This window comes from Hemitrygon akajei, chromosome 1 (assembly GCF_048418815.1).
Source record: "Hemitrygon akajei chromosome 1, sHemAka1.3, whole genome shotgun sequence".
NCBI classification, from domain to species: Eukaryota; Metazoa; Chordata; class Chondrichthyes; order Myliobatiformes; family Dasyatidae; genus Hemitrygon; species Hemitrygon akajei.
Window position 1 is genome coordinate 62,025,855 of NC_133124.1, and position 22,492 is coordinate 62,048,346.

The window sequence follows — 22,492 nt, forward strand, 5'->3', positions numbered from 1 at the left end:
CTGTTCACATCAGTGCCCTTGAGAACATCAATAATAGCCTGTCCAGGTTCAACCGTATTGATGCTACAGCCAAGGAAGCTCATCAGTGTCTCTAATTCCTCAGGAGGCATGTCCTCTTTAACTCCCACCAATTTTATCAATGCATCATGGGAAGCGTCCTATGCAGATGCATCTTGGCTTGGTTATGGCAAGTGCTCTCTCTGTGACAGCAAGAAGTTACACAGTTGTGAACACAGCTCAGCACATCTCAGAAACCACCTTCTCCTTCATGGACTCTGCCTACATTTCTTGCTGCCTTAGTAAAGCTGACAGCATTATCAGGCCCCACCCACCAGGGCACTCTCTTATCTCATCCCTCCCCTGAGGCAGATGATACAAAAGCTTAAAGCGTGTACCACCAGGTTCAGAGTCAGCTTCTTCTTGCCACTGGACTGTTTCCTACCATCAATGTACGTCCATATAATCAAACTATGTGTATCAACTAACTTATGTATTTATAATTATTGTGTTTTTCAATTATTGTGTTCTTTATTTGAGTGTGTTTTTTTATCTGCGGCATTGCATCTGGAATAACAATTATTTTGTTCTCCTTTACATTTTTATCCTGGAAATTATATTAAACAATCTTGAGTAACAGGAACAATTGACCTCACAATCCACCTCATTATGTCCTTCCACTTTATTGTCTATTTGCTCTGTACTTTCTCTGTAACTAAGTCTTTACTCTGCCATCTGTTGTGGTTTTACCTTATAGAACTATTGTAATGAATTAATCTGTATGTATGATTTGCAAGATAATTTTTTACTGTATCTTGGTACATGTAACAATTAATAAAACAATTTACTAATTTTGTTTCCAGATCACTATTGCTGAATTATTTATTTAACTCAATTTAAATTGTCTAGTTACTTGGATTTAAAAATTTGTCCTTTAGTTATTTAGCCTGGCCTCTAGATTGCTAGCAACATTATCACGTTCTATCATACTCACAAACCTAAAGCAATTTTCACATATAGTTTTTTTAAGCCATTTTTCTGGCAGTTGGAACTGAATGAAAGAAGATCAAGCTTATGCAAAATCAATACTGCTTATGGGGTATACTGATTCATATTGATTCAGCTAGTATTATATCTGCTCTGGAAGTATATCGTCAAATAATTCATTGAAATATCATCACTTGAAAATAATGAACCCAATTATTCTATTTCAGGACATAGATTATCCACATTATAAATTTCTATTATAAATTTGGAGCTTGTGGATATTTCATTTGTAAAATTGTCCTTTTCAATGACATGTCAGTTTCTTTGTTTGGTGGAAGGGATGAAGTGGGCATTCAGATGCCTAGCATCCTTACGTCATTCTCATCTAAAACACTGTACCTTTTTGAACATCTTTTTGTCTCTAAAAAGTTTTAAGGAAATTTGTATAACCGCATCCCTGCTTTGTTGAATGGAAGATTTTATTTCCCTATTTGTACTATATTGTATGTAACCATCTTCACTTTTTATTCATCAATCAACTACGTAATTTCATTCCATCCAATTTAATAGCTTTTTAATCTATAATTTGGGTTGTCACTTAACTGCTTATTTGCAAAAGATGAGAGAAAGAATCTGTAAAATTATAAACCATCTGTTATGGTGATGTCATTGGAATTCAGAACACAATGGCTAAGCTCTTTGAAAGTATATACTGTAGGTGAGTAAAAAAGTATTGGGAGTTCGACTTATGTCTAAGTCTTTTTTATTAGGTATTGTCCAATGGGGAACATAGGCTTGAAAGTCTTTACCCCAAATTTGTACATGGCTTAAGCCTAATATAGTGAAAGGTATATTTCAAGGCTCTGAGTTTGTATTATTGGTAACATGAATAAATTCAAGTAAACATTTAAATATCTCAGCAGGATTTGGCAGTGCAAGAGGATATGGAATGATTCCTAATAGTCAATTATGTAGACTATTTATAGCATTTCTCTTCAAAAACAAATCACCCAGAGCAGGAAGTAAAGAAGATAAATGAGTAGGACTGGAAAATAGAGAAATATACAAAATTGTGACGAAAGAACATTGAAACTCTGTTACTCTAGAGACCAATAAGAGTATTTGATGCATCACAGCAAGGATTTAGGATAATTGATGACAATCTGTTCCTTCATCAACTTCATAGAAATGGAATGAATGATGCTATGTGAAGTTTAACCTTATTCCACTCATGGGATCCTTAAGATAGTTATAATGAATTCTTATCTGCATTGCTTTTATGATCTAATCATCATTAATTTGCTTTCTTTAAAGCCAGGTGTTTAAGAATACACAGATATACATTATATGTTTATCAGAATCTGGTTAGTTATCACTGGTACACTGTGAGTCATGAAATCTGTTGCACAGTAGCAGAACATTGCGATATAGAGCATAGAAAGTAGAAAACCTACAGCACAATATAAGCCCTAGAGCCCAGAAAGCTGTGCTGAACATATCCCTACCTGTGAAATTACCTAGGGTTTACACATAGCCCTTTTCTGAGCTCCATATACCTGTCCAGAAGTCCCTTAAAATACCCTATCATATCCACCTCCACCACTGTTGCCAGCAGCCCATTCCACGCACTCACCACTCTGTATTAAAAACTTAACCCCTGACATCTCCTCTGTACCTACTTCCCAGCACCTTAAAACTGTGCCCTCTTGTTCTAGCCATTTCAGTTCTGGGTAAAAGACTCTGCCTATCCACACAATCAATGTCTCTCATCATCCTATACACCTCTATCAGATCACCTCTCATCCTACATCGCTCTAAGGAGAAAAGGCCAAGTTCACTCAACCTATTCTAATAGGGCATGCTCCCCAATTGAGGCAACATCCCTGTAAATCTTCCCTGCACCCTTTCTATGGTTTCCACATCCTTCCTATAGCGTGGCAACCAGAACTGAGCACAGTACTCCAAATGGGGTCTGACCAGGTTCTATATCTCTGCAACATTAACTCTCGGCTCCTAAACTCAATCCCACAATAGATAAAGGCCAATGCACTGTATGCTTTCTTAACCACAGAGTCAACCTGCACAGCTGCTTTGAGTGTTCGATGGACTCGGACCCCAAGACCCCTTTGATCCTTCACACTGCCAAGTCTTAACATTAATATTATATTCTGTCATCATACTTGACCTACCAAAATGAACCACTTCACAGTTATCTGGGTTGAACTCCATCTGCCACTTCTCAGCCCAGTTTTGCATCCTGTCAATGTGCCATTGTAACCTCTGACAGCCCTCCACACTATCCACAACACCACCAACCTTTGTGTCATCAGCAAATTTACTAACCCTTCCCTCCATTTCCTCGTCCAGGTCATTTATAAAAATCATGAAGAGTAGAGATCCCAGAACAGATCTCTGAGGCACTCCACTGGTGACTGACCTCCGTGCAGAATATAACCTGTCTACAACCACTCTTTACCTTCTGTGGGCAAGCCAGTTCTGGATCCACAAAGCAATGTCCCCTTGGATCCCATGCCTCCTTACTTTCTCGATAAGCCTTGCATGGGGTATCTTTTCAAATGCTTTGCTGAAATCCATGTACACTATATCTACCGCTCTACCTTCATCAATGTGTTTAGTCACATCCTCAAAAAATTCAGTCAGCCTCATAAGGCACGACCTGCATTTGACAAAGCCATGCTGATCATTCCTAATCATATTATGCCTCTCCAAATGTTCATAAATTCTGCCCCTCAGGATCTTTTCCATCAACTTACGAACCACTGCAGTAAGGCTCACTGATCTATAATTTCCTGGGCTATCCCTACTCCCTTTCTTGAATAAGGGAACAACATCCGCAACCCTCCAATCCTCCGGAACCTCTCCCATCCCCATTGATGATGCAAAGCTCATCGCCAGAGGCTCAGCAATCTCCTCCCTCGCCTCCCACAGCAGCCAGGGATACATCTCATCTGGTCCCGGTGACTTATCCAACTTGATGCTTTCCAAAAGCTCCTGCACATCCTCTTTCTTAATATCTACATTCTCAAGCTTTTCAGTCCACTGGAAGTCTTCTTACAATCACCAAAAACCTTTTCTGTAGTGAATACTGAAGCAAAGTACTCATTAGGTACCTCTGCTATCCCCTCCAGTTCCAAACACATTTTTCCACTGTCACACTTGATTGGTCCTATATATATTGAGAAATATATAATAATAAAACTAGGAATTACAGTAAAAAATATATACATAAAGTTAACTTAATTAGTAGTGCAACAAATAGTAAGGTCATTTTCATGGGTTCAGTCTCCATTCATAAATCTAATGGCAGAGGGAAAGAAGCTGTTCCTGAATCGTTAAGTGTGTCTCTTCCCTGATAGTAGCAATGAGAAGAGGACATGTCCTGGGTGATGGGGGTCCTTAATGATGGATTCTGCCTGGATACCGCCTTTTTGAGGCATCACTCCTTGAAAACATCCTGAATGCCAGGGAGGCTAGTGCCCATGATGGAGCTGGCTGAGTTTGCAACTTATTTTGATCCTGTGCAGAGCCACCCCCCCTCCCCCCAGCTCCCGCTCCCAATACTAGATGGTGATGTAGCCAATTAGAATGCTCTCCATGATACATCAGTAGAAATTTGCGAGTGTCTTTGGTAACATGCCAAACTTCTGATGAAGTAGAGCCACTGTTGTGCCTTCTTTGTAACAGCATCAACATGTTGGGCCCAGGATAGATGCTCAGAGATGTTGCCACCCAGGAACTTCAAATTGCTCACCCCTTCCACTTCTGATGCCTCTATGAGGATTGGTGATTTAGTTCAGTGCTATTTCTGTGCAATCTCATACAGATACGTTGAAGTTATTACAACCAAATATAATTCTGATATATTTATGCTTGTCTTCTTGGAGCAATGGCTTTTGGTTGCTTACTTTCTCCTGTCCTGGCTGGCTGTTGTAAAGTAAGTTGTTCACAAACACTCCCAACAGTTGAATTTTCAGCTACTGTATGTCACTCCTGCAGAAGGGGGTTATGACTACATGCATCCAGAGGGAGCAGGGTGAACAAGTCACAGAGTTGGACTGAATGACTTTCTTATTGACATTGTAACCTTCAAAAAAGAGTCAGATAAATACAGTGATGTAGGTAAGTTTGGTACTAACACAATTTTTTTTAATTTAAGGCTCAATGCAGACTTAGTAAATTGAACAATTGCTTCCTATGGACCTTCTCAAAGCTGACAGGATACTGCTTTAAACTTGCACATAATTACAATGATCTCATTGATCCCTAGCTGCAGTTTAAAACCTAGGCCAGAATGGAAGTTGATGTAACCTTGTCACCCTTTGAAGGCCCATCAAGAGTAAATCTGAAATGGCAGTGTCCTTCAAAGGTCTTTCTATTTGACTCTGTAGGACTAGGCAGACGAATGTGCCTCAGGGCAAGTTCAGCCCCATAACACTTAGATTGGTACTCGCTCATGTTTTCTCCATGACTTTTGATGTACACCAATCACAGCTCTAAAAACACTTGGGATATCTGGCAGTTGCCCTAAGTCTGCAGGTCAGGAGTTCTACATTAATCTGAGTTTACAGAAGCCTCTCGTTCACTCTCCAGGTAACCTGAATTAAATGAATGCTTTCACTGGAGACAAAGAAATGTATTTGTTTGATGATAGGATGACCTTAAGAGCAAGTCTGAAAAGACAGCACATCTTAAATAAAGATTATGACTACTGGATATTTAGAAGAAAATCAGAACACTATAGAAATGCACAGAACAAACTTCCAGCAAGTTTAACATATTTTCATCTGAAATGAAAAATTGAAAAAATACAGGATGTCTGAGGGTGTGTTTCTAGCATTTCCTGCTTTCTCTGTATCTTTCATGTTACAACTGTTAATTTGCCACCTACCTTTCTGTGTACTGTTATTTTCTGCTTTGTATTCAATGTCATCAGAATTAATCCACTCTATCTTTTAAGCTTGGAAAATGGGTTGTTATTCTGCAGCATCTCATTAAAGTTGTTTTCTCCCTTTTTCAGCAGTGGTTACGACTTTGACTATGATTATTATAGAGATGATTTCTACAGTAGGTATGTATGCTCTTTGCATTTTTACTTGGCACAAAATATGTTAAATTGTACAGTGTAAATTTATAAATGAACAATAACTAGCACATGACCTTATGCTGTCATTGCAAATTCAAGTGCAATTAAGCCCTGCAAGGATGATTGAGAGATCAATGAAAATAAGAAAGTAAAGTCAGTTCAAAAACACGTCAAAATTATGCTGTGTTATGTCAAAATTATCCTGAAGAGGAGCAACTCATAGTTTTGCCTAACCATTAAAGTTAAGAAAAACTGTAAAAAAAAACCTGTGGAGAAATGTACTTTATCATTCTTGGGGTATATTTGGCTCAATTGTAACAGGTGTATGGATAGGTTTATATAAATCTTGTCATAAAAGTTCTCAGTTGCTCATAAATAAAGCCTGAAGGAATATCATCTTCATCAGGCTTGACAAAATTCAAAATACAACAGGCTAATTGACTGATACCCTACCCACCACTTAGCTATTTAATATTGTTAGCACTGACACACAATGACTGCAGGGGTGTGTAATCCACAAAATGATAAGTAGTTGCTAGTTTAGACCACTCAGACAGCACCCTCCACCAACATAGGAGAGGAAGGTTTCAGGATTATTGGAACACCATCACCTGCAGATTCTCCTCCAAGTTGCACAGCATTTTGACTTGGAAATGTCCTTCATTGTTACTACATGTAAATCCTAGATTTCCACACCCACCAACACTACGAATAGGCTTTCTTGAAAAATACTGCAATGGGTTAAGAATGTAGCTTACCATCACCTTCCCAATTACATACGTTGAACTTGCCGACTAGATATATCAGGGGTACTCTAAAACATTTGAATATTGTTGAAGATGCATTCATCCAGACAAGTATAGCATGTTATAACAATCATCCAAATTATGCTTACAGTAGAAGGGTTCTGGGGTGTCACAAACACAGATCTAGGCGCTGCCCTGTTCTACCAGTCACGTTATCCAGTTGAAACAGATTAATGGGGAATCTGGTGTCTTGGCAGCATTACCAGCAATACATTCCTGTTCTTTGCTGATCATTAAGAGCAGAATGATGAGGGAGTAATTGGTCTGATTGGATTTATGGATAGAAAATACCACTGAAATTAGATCCCTTATTGTCAGGATGCTGGTATATTGCTTTATTAGACGAACGTAACAAGAAGCATGGCTTGTAGTGGAGAACAAAAATTCAGCATTGCAAATGAGAAAGCTTATGTGCTTTGTTGTATCCAGTGTACTCACCAACTCTTGAAATAATGCAGGGTGAAATAAAATAGTGGAAGGCCAGCTTCTGAGATAGTGCGGATTGCAAAGGGGAACTAAATGGATCACTCACTCAAGTTCAAAAGTGGTTGGTAATGTTTCAGAATTATTATTTTCAAAGGTACAATTTAATGTCAGAAAAATGTATACAATATACATCCTGAAATGCTTTTTCTTTGCAACCATCCATGAAAACAGAGGAGTGCCCGAATGAATGAACGACAGTTAAATGTTAGAACCCCAAAGTCACCCCCAGCTCCCCTCCCTCCTGTGTGTAAGCGGCAGCAAGCAACATTCCCCCTCCCCCCCACCGGCAACAAAAAGGATTGGCACTGCCACTGAGCACTCAACCGTGAGTAAAGCAATAGCAAAGACACAGACTTGCAGTTACCCCAAAGACTGCATTTCACCTAGTATTTGACATACCACAGGTTCTCTCTCACGCTAATAAGGGAGAAAGAGGTGTCTCCATTTTCCTAGTGAGCAGGGAGACATAACAAACAACTCGCTGGTTTATGATGTTAAAAGTCCATTACATCGCTTTTTTTGAGCTCTGTGCCTGAAGATTGCAAAAGACCCGAGTCTCCAGGCACACAACAGATATTCCGACACCCCCAACAACACACTGGTCTTCTGTCATGACACCAACCCTCGATCTGCCCATCTCCAGAGCCCTGAGGTCCTAGGCTTCCAAGTTGGATCCGGACTATTGGGCCAAGCCTTTGGCGTGCCGAACGGCCAGTGATGAAACCCCCCGAGAGTGGGTCCCATTCCTGCAAAGAACCATAGTCAGTATGTAAATCCAGGTCAGGGTCTGCAAAGGAACCCTGAAAGGGAAAAATAGAGATATTAAAGATGGAAATAGAGCTGTTTCTGAAGATGCAAGCAAAGGAGTTGCCGTTAGGTGCCATTAACCCCACCCCCCAAGCCTTTTTTACCCCCCAAGCCTATACTTAACCTTTGTTGTGAATAAAGATGTTCCAGGAGTTCCTTCCTCCTGTTAGCTGCTTACATGTCCGGCTCTGCAAATGAGTGTGATAGGAACTGCAGATCTCCAATCTGCTCTTTACAACTGCTGCAGAAAACAACATGAATACAGAACAATTGGCATTTACTATATTTGTACTTCATTTTGTGCCTATCTAGTGCTGATCCTAGCATGCTCTTCTACAAGCTTCATTAAATCAGAGTGAGGAAAATACCTTGAGTCTTAGATCATGATGGAATATGGTTCGGCTGATGCTGGTGGACCTCTTGGTTGTTTCTTAAGCTGCAGAACATGACAAAGAATAACCTTGGTAAAAAGACAGGACTTCCTTGCTAAGAGCTGAAATTTGATCACAATGCTGTATTGACAGATTGTTTGATGAGGATAAGCTGGATGGGTTGGCGAGCTGGGTTGTTTCTTTACTGTGGTGAGATCATCTCAGGCAACCTAGTACTGATATACTTTTACCCCAAGCCAGCTCTATCATTCATGGTGGCACTGATCCATTATTGCTGCTTTAGGAGACTCAGACTTCCCAAAATAAATCTCAAAGATTAATATAAGACCATAAGATATAGGAGGAGAACTAGACTATTTGGCCCATCGAGTCTGCTCCGCCATTCAATCCAATTCTTCTAGTCATCCCCACTCCCCTGCCTTCTCCCCATACCCTTTGATACCCTGGCTAATCAAGAACCTATCTATCTCTGCCTTAAATGCACCCAATGACTTGGCCTCCACAGCCGCTCATGGCAACAAATTCCACAGACTTACCACCCTCTGACTAAAGTAATTTCTCTGCATCTCTGTTCTAAATGGATGTCCTTCAATCCTGAAGTCATGCCCTCTTGTCCTAGAATCCCCTATCATGGGAATTAACTTTGCTATATCTAATCTGTTCAGGCCTTTAACCATTTGAAATGTTTCTACGAGATCCTCCCTCATTCTCCTGAACTCCAGGGAAAACAGACTAAGAGCTGCCAGACATTCTTCATTCCTGGAATCATTCTCGTGAATCTTCTCTGAACCCTCTCCAATGTCAGTATATTCTTTCTAAAATAAGGAACCCAAAATTGCACACGATACTCCAAGTGTGGTCTCACGAGTGCTTTAAAGAGCCTCAACATCACATCCCTACTCTTATATTCTATACCTCTAGAAATGAATGCCAACATTGCATTCACCTTCTTCACCACTGACTCAAACTGGAGGTTAACCTTCAGGATATCCTGCACAAGGACTCCCAAGGACTCCCTTTGCATCTCTGCATTTTGAATTTTCTCTCCATCTAAATAATAGTCTGCCTGTTTATTTCTTCCACCAAAGTGCAAGACCATACAATTTCCAACATTGTATTTCATTTGCCGCTTCTTTGCTCATGCTCCTAAACTATCTCTATCCCCTAAAGTCTCTCTGCAGGCTCCCTGTTTCCTCAACACTACCCACTCTTCCACCTTTCTTCGTATCATTGGCAAATTTAGCCACAAATCCATTAATTCCATAGTCCAAATTATTGATATACATCATAGAAAGCAACGGTCCCAACAACGAGCCTGGTGGAACACCACTGGTAACTGACAGCCAGCCAGAATAGGATTCCTTTATTCCCATTCTCTGTTTTCTGCCGATCAGTCAATGCTCCACCCATTCTAGTAATTACAGTAATTCTAGTAACTCCTCTGTAATTCCATGAGTTTTATCTTGCTAAACAGCCTCATGTGTGGCACTTTGTCAAAGGCCTTCTGAAAATCCAAGTACGCCATGTCTACTGTATCTCCTTTGTCTACCCTGCTTGTAAATTCCTCAAAAAATTGCAGTAGATTTGTCAGGCAGGATTTTCCTTTCAGGAAACCACGCTGGCTTTGGCCTATCTTGTTATGTGCCTGCAGATATTCTGTAATCTGATACCTAACAATCGATTCCAACAACCTCCCAACCACTGATGTCAGGCTAACAGGTCTATAGTCTCCTTTCTGCGGCCTCCCACCCTTCTTAAATAACAGAGTAACATTTGCAATTTTCCAGTCATCCAGTACAATCCCATAATATATCGATTCTTGAAAGATCATCATTAATGCCTCTACAATATCTCCAGCTGCTTCCTTTAGATCCCAAGGGTGTATTCCATCAGGTCCAGGAGATTTATCCACCCTCAGAACATTAAGCTTCCTGAGCACCTTCTCAGTTGTAATTTTCACTGCACATATTTCAGTTCCCTGACACTCTTGAAAGTCCAGTATACCGTTGATGTCTTCCACTATGAAGACTGATGCAAAATACGCATTCAGTTCCTCTGCCATCTCTGCGTCTCTCATTTCAATACCTCCAGTGTCATTTTCTATTGGTCCTATTCCTAGCCTAAACTCTCTTTTACCCTTTATATACTTAACAAAGCTTTTAGTATCTACTTTGATATTAGTTGCCAGCTTCCTTTCATAATTCATCTTTTCCTTCCTAATGACTTTCTTAGTTTCCTTCTGCAAGTTTTTAAAAGCTTCCCAATCCTCTATCTTCCCACTAACTTTGGTTTCCTTGTATGCCCACCCTTTTGCTTTTACTTTGGCTCTGACTTCACTTGTCAGCCACAGTAGTGTCCTTCTTCCATTCCAAAATTTCTTCTTATTTGGAAAATATCTGTCTTGCACTTCCCTCACTTCCCTCAGCAGCAGACTCCAGCCATTGCTGCTCTAGCATTTGACATTTCTATCCTTGAAAAAAAGTCATGAACTTAGAACAGGATAGCACAGGAACAAGCCCCTTGCCCCACAATGCTGTGCTGAACCAGTAAACTGGTAATTGCCTAACTAATCGCTTTTGCCTACACGATGTCCATATCCCTCTATTCTCTGCACATTCATGTGTTTATCTAAGAGTCTCTTGAATGTCACTATCATATCTACTTCCACATCACCCCTGGCAGTACATTACAGGCACCCATCAATCTCGGCATTTAATAAAAAACTTGCCCTGCACATCTGTGTTTGAACTTATCCCATCTCACTTTAAGTACCCTCCAGTATTAGACATTCCAACCCTGGGGTAAAGAAACGAGCTATCTACTATATCAACACCTATTTTAATCTTATAACCTGCTATGAGGCCTCTCCTCAGTCTCCACAGCTTCAGAGAAAACAATCCAAGATTGTCCAACCTCTCTTCATAGCACATGGACTCTAATCCAGTCAGCAACCTCTTCTGAACCTCTCTAAAACCTCCACTTCCTTCCTAAAATGGGGCAAGCAGAATTAAATGCCATACTAAAGATGCGATGTTTAAAGCTTTGTAGTTTTATAAAGCTCCAAGGCCTTCATTGTAATTATATATGTTTCTGCCATCTCCTCTGGCAGTTCATTCCAGATACATTTGAATAGTTCTCCTCAGCACCACGCCCACTTTCCAGTCTTCCCATTTCTCTTTCTCCTTCTGATCCAGTTCCACCCTCAGTACAAATGCTGTTATATAGTTTTATATAACTTCTCCACAGCTTAGTGTCTTCACTAATAAAGTCAAGCATGCCATAAATCTCCTTTACCATCTTACCAACGTGTGCACCATTTCCAAGGAATTTTGAAAATGGATCCCCAAGATCCCGCTGTTTCTTTACTGATAAAGGTCTTGCCATTCACAGTGTACTATTACTTTACATTTGCAACACCTCACAGTTTGCCTGCTTAAATTCTTCCTGCCATTTCTCTGCCCACATCTGCAACTGCTTTCTGTCCACCTATATACCTGGTCTTCTACACTATGCCCAAAATCCTCTTGTTTCATAAATTCATATGTTTTACTAGGTAAACTGAAAACCAGTAAAATGGATAAATTCCCTTTTGAAACTGCAAACGACAAATGATTTTAAAACTGTTGAAGCAGAATATAAAAGATATTTAGCAAAGGTACTTCAAATACAATTTAACATCTAACTCTAGGATGGAACCAGCACTGATTCTGGGCAGCTTTCCACCAGCATGAGCTGCAGGTGATGCCACAGCATCATTGTCAGCTAAAAAGGCAGATTTATTTGTGGAATATACTTCAGTGATGTGTGATTCACCCTTTAACTTGTTCTCCTCCATGTACTTCAAATTTGTCCACCATACATTCTGCTTTCTCACGTATATTGAGTTATGCAAATGTTTACACAAACAAAATTCAAAAATCTGGAATTCCAGATTCTGGGTATTTAAAAAAATCAAAATTCAAAAAATTATGAAATAGAAACAATTGAACAAATTGCCAAAAGAGACCGATAATCACTAATGCTTTCTCTTTAATGTTTTGGGTTATTTTTAAATGTCTGAACACTGCACTGTGAGAGCCCAGGACTTTGGAACAGTGTTCTGGGAGGAAATGCAAATATTGAGTTTAGTCATTAGAGTCACAGAGTTATACAGTATAGAAACAGGCCCTTCAGTTTAACTCAACCAGGTCAACAACGTGCCTACCTATGCGAGTTCTGTTTCACTGTTTTGGTCCCATATCAGTCAAAACCTTTCCTGTCCAGGTACCTGTCTAATGCTTTTTCAATTATATATACGTCTCTGCCACCTCCTCATGAAGTTAATTCCAGATAGTTTCAACAGTTCTCCCCACCACCACCACCACCACCCATAATTTTCAATCCATCTCTAGTTCTCCCGTTTCTCCGTCTCCTTCTGATCCCACTTCACCTCAATCTTAACGCTGAGTTTCAACCCAGAACATCAACAATTCTCTCCATATACTGATGCAGCCTCATCTGCTGAGTTCCTCTAGCAGATTTTTACACTCGCTTCCAACATCTGCAGTCTCTTGTGTTTTCTTTCCAGGTCCTTACTATTTTCTATGTGGAAAAACTCAGATCGTCTTTAACTGTTTCTCGTCTCACCTTATATCTCTGTCCTTCTGTTTTGAAATTGCCTACACCGGAAAATGGGTGCTCTATCAATTCCTCTCATGATTTTATAAGCCACTATAATGTTGTCCTCAGCCTCTTTGCTCCAGACAAAATCATCCCAACCTATCCAATCTCTCTTCATAATTCAAGCTCTCCAGTCCTGGTAACTTCCTTTCCTGCACTGTCTCAACCTCCTTGCAGTATAGCAACCAGAATTACACACACTCCTCCAAATGCAGCATCACCAACATCTCGTAGAACTGTAACATGACATCCCAGCACCTGTGGTCAATGCCCTGAATGATGAAAGCAAGCATGCCATGTGCCCTTTTCATCACCCTGACTACCAATGATGTCATTCTCATGGAATATTGTATTTATTGTCTTAGCTACTACTGTTCGACAGCTCTTTTAAAATGCTATCATTAACTGTGTATATCCTGCCTTTCCTTAAATTCCCAAAGTGTGCCACTGCAGAGACAGCAGCCTACAGAGTCACGCAACAGAGAATTGAGCCCTTTTGCCTGACATTTCAATGCTGACATTTTGACTACTTTCTGAAATCTAATTTGTCTGTGTTAGGACCTTGTCCCTCTGTTTTGCCTTCTCTCTTTGTCTCCTAAATGTAGTATTGCATCTGATTCTACCATATCCTCTGGTAGTGACTTCTGGGTATCAACCACTCTGTTTTTAGAAAGCTTACCTCTCAGGTCCACTTTAAAACAACTCCTTCTCATCTTAATCGACGTCCTATCTCCATCTTTTGTTATCCTTACCACAGGAAAGAGACGTTCACTATCTACCCATTCAATGTCTCTCATGATCTCATAGACTTGTTTCAGATCACCATTCCAGAAAAAAAGAAACCCAGGCGATCAAAATATTCCCAAAAAGTTAAGTCCTCCAATCCAGGCTACACGCTGGTAAATTTTCTTTGAATTACCTCCAGCACAATTACATTCTTATAGTGCAGCAACCAGAACTGCACAAAATACTCTAAACTCTAAAGTCTCTGCCCTGACCTATGAAGGCCTGCAGACCCATTGTCTTCTTTACCACCTTATCTACCTGTAATGCTACTTTCAATGAACTATGGACTTAACACCATTTAGTCTCTCTGTTCATTAAAATTCTTTAGTGCCTTGCCTTTTGCTGTATAAATTTCACCTCTATTAGACCTCACACATTATTTAAGAATGAGATAACCAGGTTTCTACAGGCTTCAAGGTATCAAGGGGTATGTAGCAGAGTGGAGCATGGCGTTGAGATAGTGACACAGCCCTGATCACATTAAATAACGGATCGGACCTGCAGGGCTAAATGGTCTACTTCTCCTCCTAGTCTTCCACATTCCTATTTTAATCTTTTTACAGAACCATAGAACATTACAGCACAGAAACAGGCCTTTTGGCCCTTTTTGGCTGTGCCGAACCACTTTTCTGCCTAGTCCCACTGACATGCACCTGGGCCATATCCCTCCAAACCCCTCTCATCCATATACCTCTCCAAGTTTTTCTTAAATGTCAAAAGTGAGCCCGCATTCACCACTTCATCTGGCAGCTCATTCCACACTCCCACCACTCTCTGCGTGAAGAAGCACCCCCCCAATGTTCCCTTTAAACTTTTCCCCCTTCACCCTTAACCCATGACCTCTTTTTTTTCTCCCCTAGATGTCAGAGTTGGACTTGTTGGAGTATTCTCGCAAAGAACTGATATGGACTCGGTGGTCCGCATGGCCTCCTTCCTTGATATAACCCTTCTGTGATTCTATGAAATATGAACAGAGAGCTAGGAAGGGACCATTCAGCCCTTCAACCCCATTCTACATATTATAAGACCATGGATGATCATTTTTCTAATTAAATTTACCATCTCTAATCAATAAGGAAATATTTGGGCAGATAACCTAAGGCTTGGTCAATGGAGTCAGCCAGTTGAGTGCGAACAGTTTAAAAAGAAGGCAGCCATATCCAGCGGACAGCGTTGGGAGCGGGCTGTGGAGTGAGAGGCAGCAGAGTGAAAGGGCGTTGGCTCCATGGGCTTCAGAGGTAATGGGACGAGGTGAGGCAGTTGTTAATTGCAAAAGCAAGTAGTATATGTGTGAGGCCAGTTTTCTGTGGTCGGTGTCAGATGTGGGAGGTCCTGGAGTCTCCCAGCATCCCGCACAACCACATCTGCAGCCGGTGCATCGAGATGCAACTCCTAAGGGACCATGTTAGGGAACTAGAGCTGCAGCTAGATAACCTTCGTCTGGTCAGGGAGAGTGAGGAGGTGATAGAGAGGAGTTACAGACAGGTCTCGTCACTCCGGGGCCACGGGGGACAGAGAAATGGGTCACAGTCATGAGAGGGAAGGGGAAGAGTCAGGTACTAGAGAGTACCCCTGTGGCTGTACCCCTTGACAATAAGTACTCTTGTTTGAGTACTGTTGGCGGGGGACAGCCTACCTGGGGGAAGCGACAGTGGCCGTGCCTCTGGCACAGAGTCTGGCCCTGTGGCTCAGAAGGGTAGGGAAAAAAAGAGGAAGGCAGTAGTGATAGGGGTCTCTATAGTCAGGGGGTCTGACAGGCGATTCTGTGGATGCAGAAAAGAAACTCGGATGGTAGTTTGCCTCCCAGGTGCCAGAGTCCGGGATATTTCTGATCATGTCCGAGATATCCTGCAGTGGGAGGGAGAACAGCCAGAGGTCATGGTACAGATTGGTACCAATGACATAGGTAGGAAAAGGGAAGAGGTCCTGAAAAAAGACTACAGGAAGTTAGGAAGGAAGTTGAAAAGCAGGACCTCAAAGGTAGCAATCTCGGGATTACTGCCCGTGCCACGCGACAGTGAGAATAGGAATAGAGTGAGATGGAGGATAAATGTGTGGCTGAGGGATTGGAGCAGGGGACAGGGATTCAGATTTCTGGATCATTGGGACCTCTTTTGGGGCGGCTGTGACCTGTACAAATAGGACAGGTTGCACTTGAATCCCAGGGGGACCAATATCCTGGCGGGCAAGTTTGATAGAGCTGTTGGGGAGGGTTTAAACTAGTTTGGCAGTAGGGTGGGAATCAGAATGTGAGTGCAGGGATTAAGGTAGAAGGACAAGGGCATGATGCTAAGAGTTCTGAGTTGATGAGGAAGGACAGGCAGGGGACAGAACATAATTGTAGCCAGTTAAAGGGGTTGAAATGTGTCTATTTCAATGCTAGGAGTATTAGGAACAAGGAGGATGAACTTAGAGCATAGACTAGTACATGGAACTACGATGTTGTGGCCGTTACTGAAACTTGGTTGGAGGAAGGGCAGGATTGGATGATGCAGGTCCCGGGGTTCCGGTGTTTTAAAAGGAATAGGATGGGAGGTAGAAAAGGGGGGGGAGTGGCATTGCTGGTCAGGGATAGAATCACGGCTATAGAAAGGGAGGATGCTGCAGAAGGAGTGTCCACGGAGTCAGTCTGGGTGGAAGTCAGAAATAGGAAGGGATCAATCACTGTGTTGGGAGTAGTCTATAGGCCCCCAAGTAGCCCTCGGGACACCGAGGAGCAGATAAGCAGGCAGATTTTAGAATGGTGCAGGAATACAGGGTAGTAGTTATGGGTGATTTCAACTTCCCTCATATTGACTGGCACCTCCTGAGTGCAAGGGGGATAGATGGGGCTGAATTTGTCAGGTGTGTTCAAGAAGGATTCTTGACACAGTACATGGACTGGCCGACGATAGGAGAGGCTATACTGGATCTAGTTTTGGGTAATGAACCTGGTCAGGTGACAGACCTCTTGGTGCGGGAGCATTTTGGTGAGAGTGACCACAACTCCCTTAGCTTCAGCATAGTTATGGAAAGGGATAAAATCTGATGAAGTGGTAAAGTGCTTAACTGGGGAAGGGATGAGGCAGGAACTAGCAAGAGTAAATTGGAAACAGATGTTCAAAGGGGAAAGCACAGAAGTAATATGGGAGAAATTTAGGGACCACTTGAGCTGGATTCAGGATAGGTTTATCCCACTGAGGTAAGGAAAAAATGGTAGGAAAAGGGAACCGTGGCTGACGAAACACATGAGGCAATTCATCAAGAGGAGAAAGGAAGCATATGTTAGATATAAGAAGCAGGAAGTAGGAGAGGCTCATGAGAAATATAGGGTAGCCAGGAAGGAGCTAAAGAAAGGAGAGCTCGAAGGGGGCATGAGAAGGCCTTGGCATGTAGGATTAAGGAGAACCCCAAGGCGTTCTATGCGTATGTGAAGAATAGGAGGATGATGAGAATGAAGGTGGGACCGCTAAAGGATAAAGAGGGCAACATGTGCCTGGAGGTGCAGGAGGTTGGGGAGGTCCTAAATGAATACTTTGCTTCAGTATTCACAAGTGAAAAGGATCAGGATGAGGTCAAAGTTGAGCAGGCCTGTGTGCTGGACAATGTGGAGATTAAGGAAGAAGTAGTGCTGGATCTTCTTAAAAACATTAAGATTGATAAATCCCCAGGACTGGATATGATACATCCCAGGTTGTTGTGGGAATTGAGAAAAGAGATCACAGGAGCATTAGCTATGATCTTTGAATCCTCTTTGGCTATAGGGGAAGTGCCGGAGGACTGGAGAATGGTAAATGTAGTTCCCTTGTTTAAAAAAGGTAATAGGGAGAAACCTGGGAACTATAGACCGGTGAGTCTTACGTCGGTGGTCTGCAAACTATTGGAAAGGATTCTTAAGGATAGAATCTATGAGCATTTGGAGAAGTACAGTCTACTCATGGATAGTCAACATGGCTTTGTGAAGGGAAGATTGTGCCTCACAAGCCTGATTGAGCTTTTTGAACAGGTAACAAAAGAAATTGATGAGGGTAGGGCAGTGGATGTGGTCTACATGGACTTTGGCAAAGCACTTGACATGGTCCCTCACGAGAGACTCATCCAGAAAGTCATGAGGCATGGGATAAGTGAAACCTTGGCTGTTTGGATAAAAAATTGGCTTAAAGGAAGAAAGCAGAGGGTAGTTGTGGAAGTAAAGTATTCTGCCTGGAGGTCGGTGACTAGTGGAGTGCCGCAGGGATCTGTCCTGGGACCCCTGCTATTTGTGATTTTTATAAATGATCTGGATGTAGAGGTGGAAGGTTGGGTGAGTAAATTTGCGGTTGACACGAAGATTGGAGGAGTTGTAGGTTATCGAAGGTTACAAGAAGATATAGACAGGCTGCAGAGTTGGGCAGAAAAATAGCAGATGGAGTTCAATCCAGACAAGTGTGAGGTGATGCATTTTGGAAGGACAAACCAGAAGACTGAGTACAGGATTAATGGTCAGTTACTTAAGAGTGTGGATGAACAAAGGGACCTTGGGGTTCAAATCCATACATCCCTCAAGGTCGCTGCACAAGTTGATAGGGTAGTTAAGAAGGCCTAGGGAATTCTAGGCTTCATTAATAAGGTCATTGAGTTCAAGAGTAGAGAGGTCATGTTGCAACTCTACAAATCTCTGGTGAGACCGCACTTAGAGTATTGTGTTCAATTCTGGTCACCTCATTATAGGAAGGATGTGGAAGCTATGGAGAGGGTGCAGAGGAGATTTACCAGGATGTTGCCTGGTTTGGAGAACAAGTCATATGAAGCAAGGTTAGCAGAGCTGGGGCTTTTCTCTTTGGAGCATAGAAGAATGAGTGGGGACTTGATAGAGGTCTACAAGATTATGAGAGGCATAGATAGGGTGGATAGTCAGTACCTGTTTCCCAGGGCACCAGTAGCAAACACAAGAGGGCATATGTACAAAATTAAGGGAAGGAAGTTTAGGGGAGACATCGGGGTAAGTTTTTTACACAGAGGGTTGTGAGTGCCTGGAATGGCTTGCCAAGGATGGTGGTGGAGGCTAAAACATTAGGGGTATTTAAGAACCTCTTGGACAGGCACATGGATGAAAGAAAAATGTAAGGTTATGGGGTAGTGTGAGTTTAGTACTTTTTTTTTAAGGACTATATGAGTCGGCACAACATGGAGGGCTGAAGGGCCTGTACTGTGCTGTAGTGTTCTATGGTTCTATGTTCTATGGTTCTATGGAGTTATTTATAAGGCAGCAATTTAAAAAGAAAGTGGTATAAATGATAGCGTCTGCAGATGAAGGAAACAAAATCTGAGATGAGAAATGAGGCTTTAGTCAGAGAGTGGTAAATCTGTGGAATTTGTTGCCATGAGTGGCTGTCAAGGCCAAGTCATTGGGTGCATCTAAGGCAAAGATAGGTAGGTTCTTGATTAGCCAGGGCATCAAAGGGTATGGGGAGGAGGCAGGGGAGTGGGCATGACTGGAAGAATTGGATCAGCCCATGATTGAATGGCAGAGCAGACTCAATGGGCTGAATGGCCTACTTCTGCTCCTATATCTTATGGTCTTATAGGCAGAGCTAGAGAGAAAGTTTGGCGGGTCAAAGAGCTTTAGGAGATTTGAGGTACAGAGAAGCATCAAAGATGTGTTGAATGGCCAAAGGCTCAGAGCATAGGGTCAATTCTGACTTCCAGTTCTGGCTGCTTACACGTTCTCCCTGTACCAGTTATTTTCCTGAGTACTCCGGTTTTCTTCTGTGTCTGGTAGATTATTTGATGACTGTAAATGACTGTACCTAGCGTGTAGGTGAGAGTTGGAATATGGTTGGGGGGTTAATGTGAGTGTCGAGGGAATAGGTTACCGTGGAATTTACATCCTGTCCTAGATAGCCCATGCTTGGGACTGAGTGTGTCATGGACAGCAAATCTCAGCATGGGTGAGAGAGGGACTGGGTGACTGGGTGACAGACAAAGAAAAAAAAGGTCATGGGAGTGTGCTGTCTAACCAGTATTTGGTTATGAGTACCAATGGGAGAAGGTGGTCCCTTGAAGAGTATTGTTGCAGCTCTACCGTCAGTGGCTGTACTTCATTGGAAAGGTAGAGGAAACTCAAAAGAGGAACACTTAGTGAAGTAGGTAAAAGAGATGGAATTTCTGCATTGCAACCTTGTTTTAAGGATGTTGCATTGTCACCCAAAGGCCAGGGACAAGGCTGTAATTGAGTGGTGGCATTCAGAAGGGTGAAACAGAATCTGTGATCCACGGTGATATCAATTACATGGATAGAAAAGTGCATGACCTCCTGTAAGCGGATATTAAGAAGTTGGGAATGAAATTAGAGCATGTAAAATTGTAGGAAATCTTTCCCCATGACAGAAGAATCTAAGGCTGAAGAAATAGGGTTAAAATGAGAAGTATGAGGGTTAAAGGGATCTGAGAATTTTTTTAACCCAAAGGGCGTGGAGGATGGTTGAGGTCTAGAATGGATGACACAAGTGGTGGTGGAGGCAGATGCTTACACAACAAGTCGAGTAAAAAAAAATGAAATGTGTTAGATGTACATAAAGAACAAAAGAAAATCAATTAAATGGTTAGGCCTATTAGAGACCAGAATTAGTACTTTGGAACACCTATATTCAAAATGGTATTGAAGAAGTTCACATTGTAGTTAAAAACATTGAGTGTGGAATATTGGATAGGTTAAGTGTAGTGGAAAAGAAAGCTGTAATGTGATTTACTTCTTGAAAGTAAATAAATTTCTAAGTCCAGATGAAATATGATCCTGTCTGCTTAAAGAAACAGAGACTGATCCACCTTGTATTCTCTACCCCGCTATAGTGGATTCATTGTATTGGATTCGCAAGACCACTGCCATGTTTTGTGCATACATTTGATATGTGTGTAATGCTGATATTGTATCCTACGCTTAGTTGCTGGAGATTGACAAACCATTGACTAAATTTTATTTGTTTTTGCAACCCCACAATACCTTCACACCCATCCTCTAGAATCATGCAGCGGTCCCATATCAGGAACAATCAATGTCTCTGTTAGATTGAAAGGCCAAACTCAATACCTGAGAAAACTCAAATACAGCTGAGAAGTTAACGTTGATCTGTTAGCTGCTACACAGGTACAAATTACACATTTTATTATATTTTTATCATCAGAATTCCTCCATTCTGGTTTCTGTGTTGCTCATGGCAGCAAAGGTGATGAGAAACATCACACAGTGTTTCTTCCCCAACTTAGAAACACTGTCCTTCCATTTGATAATTATTTCCATAAAATGCAACTAAAAACTTACAGTCATCAAAGTCCACATGGCTTTTAATACTTCCACTTCACAATCTGACATACTTATGATTCCATTCCTGCTGATCACTGTTAATCTTATGCTAATGTATTTGTGAGAAACAAGTTTGACCCTCAAATGCCTTTGAACATAATCATCTGAAAGAAAGGTTCGCAACAAGCTTTTTTTAGAAAAGCTGTCTTTCAATCTTGCTATCAAGAAGCATGTTATGACTCACTTTCCTAAAAAGCTATTGTGGCTGGAACGATTAGAAATTTCAAAGTTATTATGGGGAATCAGAAATGTTGGAAATACTCAGTAGGTCAGGTGGCATCCATAGAGAAAAAAACAAGGTTAATGTTTCAGCTCAGTAATATTTCATCTGAATTAGGAAATGTTAGAGATTGAAGATGTTTTAAGTTGCGGAAAGCTGTTGTTCAGCTCAGTGAAGAACTGTTAAAAATTGTATGGGAATAGGCTTGAGAAGGCTGTTTATATTTATACAATATAGATGGCCATTTCATTGTTTTCCTCGACTTCCCTCCTCACTAATGGCTCCTTGTCCCAACTCAAGTAATTACCATGTTTGTGACTTACCCTAGCAGCTACTCACCCCTAGTGTTGGCCATGTCTCCTCCCATGATACCTAATGCATGGAAAATTATTGAAGTATAGCCTACTTCAAACATTTACAGGGTTTTATTATTAATATTATTCAATTATAAATTATTAGTTTATTTATGTAAACTGCTAATTATCATGTCCTAAGCTTGTAATTTGAGATAATGATTATGAATGCACTTTCTTGAGAATTCTCTGGGAAGAAATGGATTCTGGATCATGGCTGCTGAAGCTGAATTATGGAAATCATGTTTCATTCACTGAGAAAAACAGATTCTGTTTCAGAAATTGATTCTATAGAAAAGAACAAATGATAACGACATTTGAAAAGCTGTGACAAAATTCAATAGACCTAATGAATATTCCATTGTATTTTATGGTGAAAAAATGAGAGTTATTTATTTTAAAGTACATGGGATAGAAGGCAAATTATGTCCAAAACTGGCTGATGATAGGAGACAGAGGGTGATAGTGGAGCAATGCTGTTCTGATTAGAAATGGGTGTCCAGTGGTGTACAGTAAGTATCCATGCAGGGACCTTTGCTGTGGTGATATATATATATAATTGACGAATAAGTTT

At 41.2% G+C, this 22,492-nt stretch overlaps 1 protein-coding gene across 8 annotated transcripts in view; it reads left to right on the forward strand.

Annotated features, from left to right (window-relative positions):
- The window catches only part of LOC140726975 (RNA-binding Raly-like protein), a 946,129-nt gene that overhangs the window by 821,618 nt on the left and 102,019 nt on the right, over positions 1-22,492 (forward strand). For 5 of the 8 annotated variants that reach the window (XM_073044047.1, XM_073044055.1, XM_073044104.1 and 2 more), the window contains one exon: positions 6,023-6,073. The exons of 1 other annotated variant lie outside the window; for it this stretch is intronic. In XM_073044047.1, the coding sequence (XP_072900148.1) occupies positions 6,023-6,073 (51 nt within the window). The remainder of the gene's footprint in view (positions 1-6,022; positions 6,074-22,492) is intronic. 2 more of the 8 variants (XM_073044065.1, XM_073044095.1) reach the window with 1 other exon arrangement.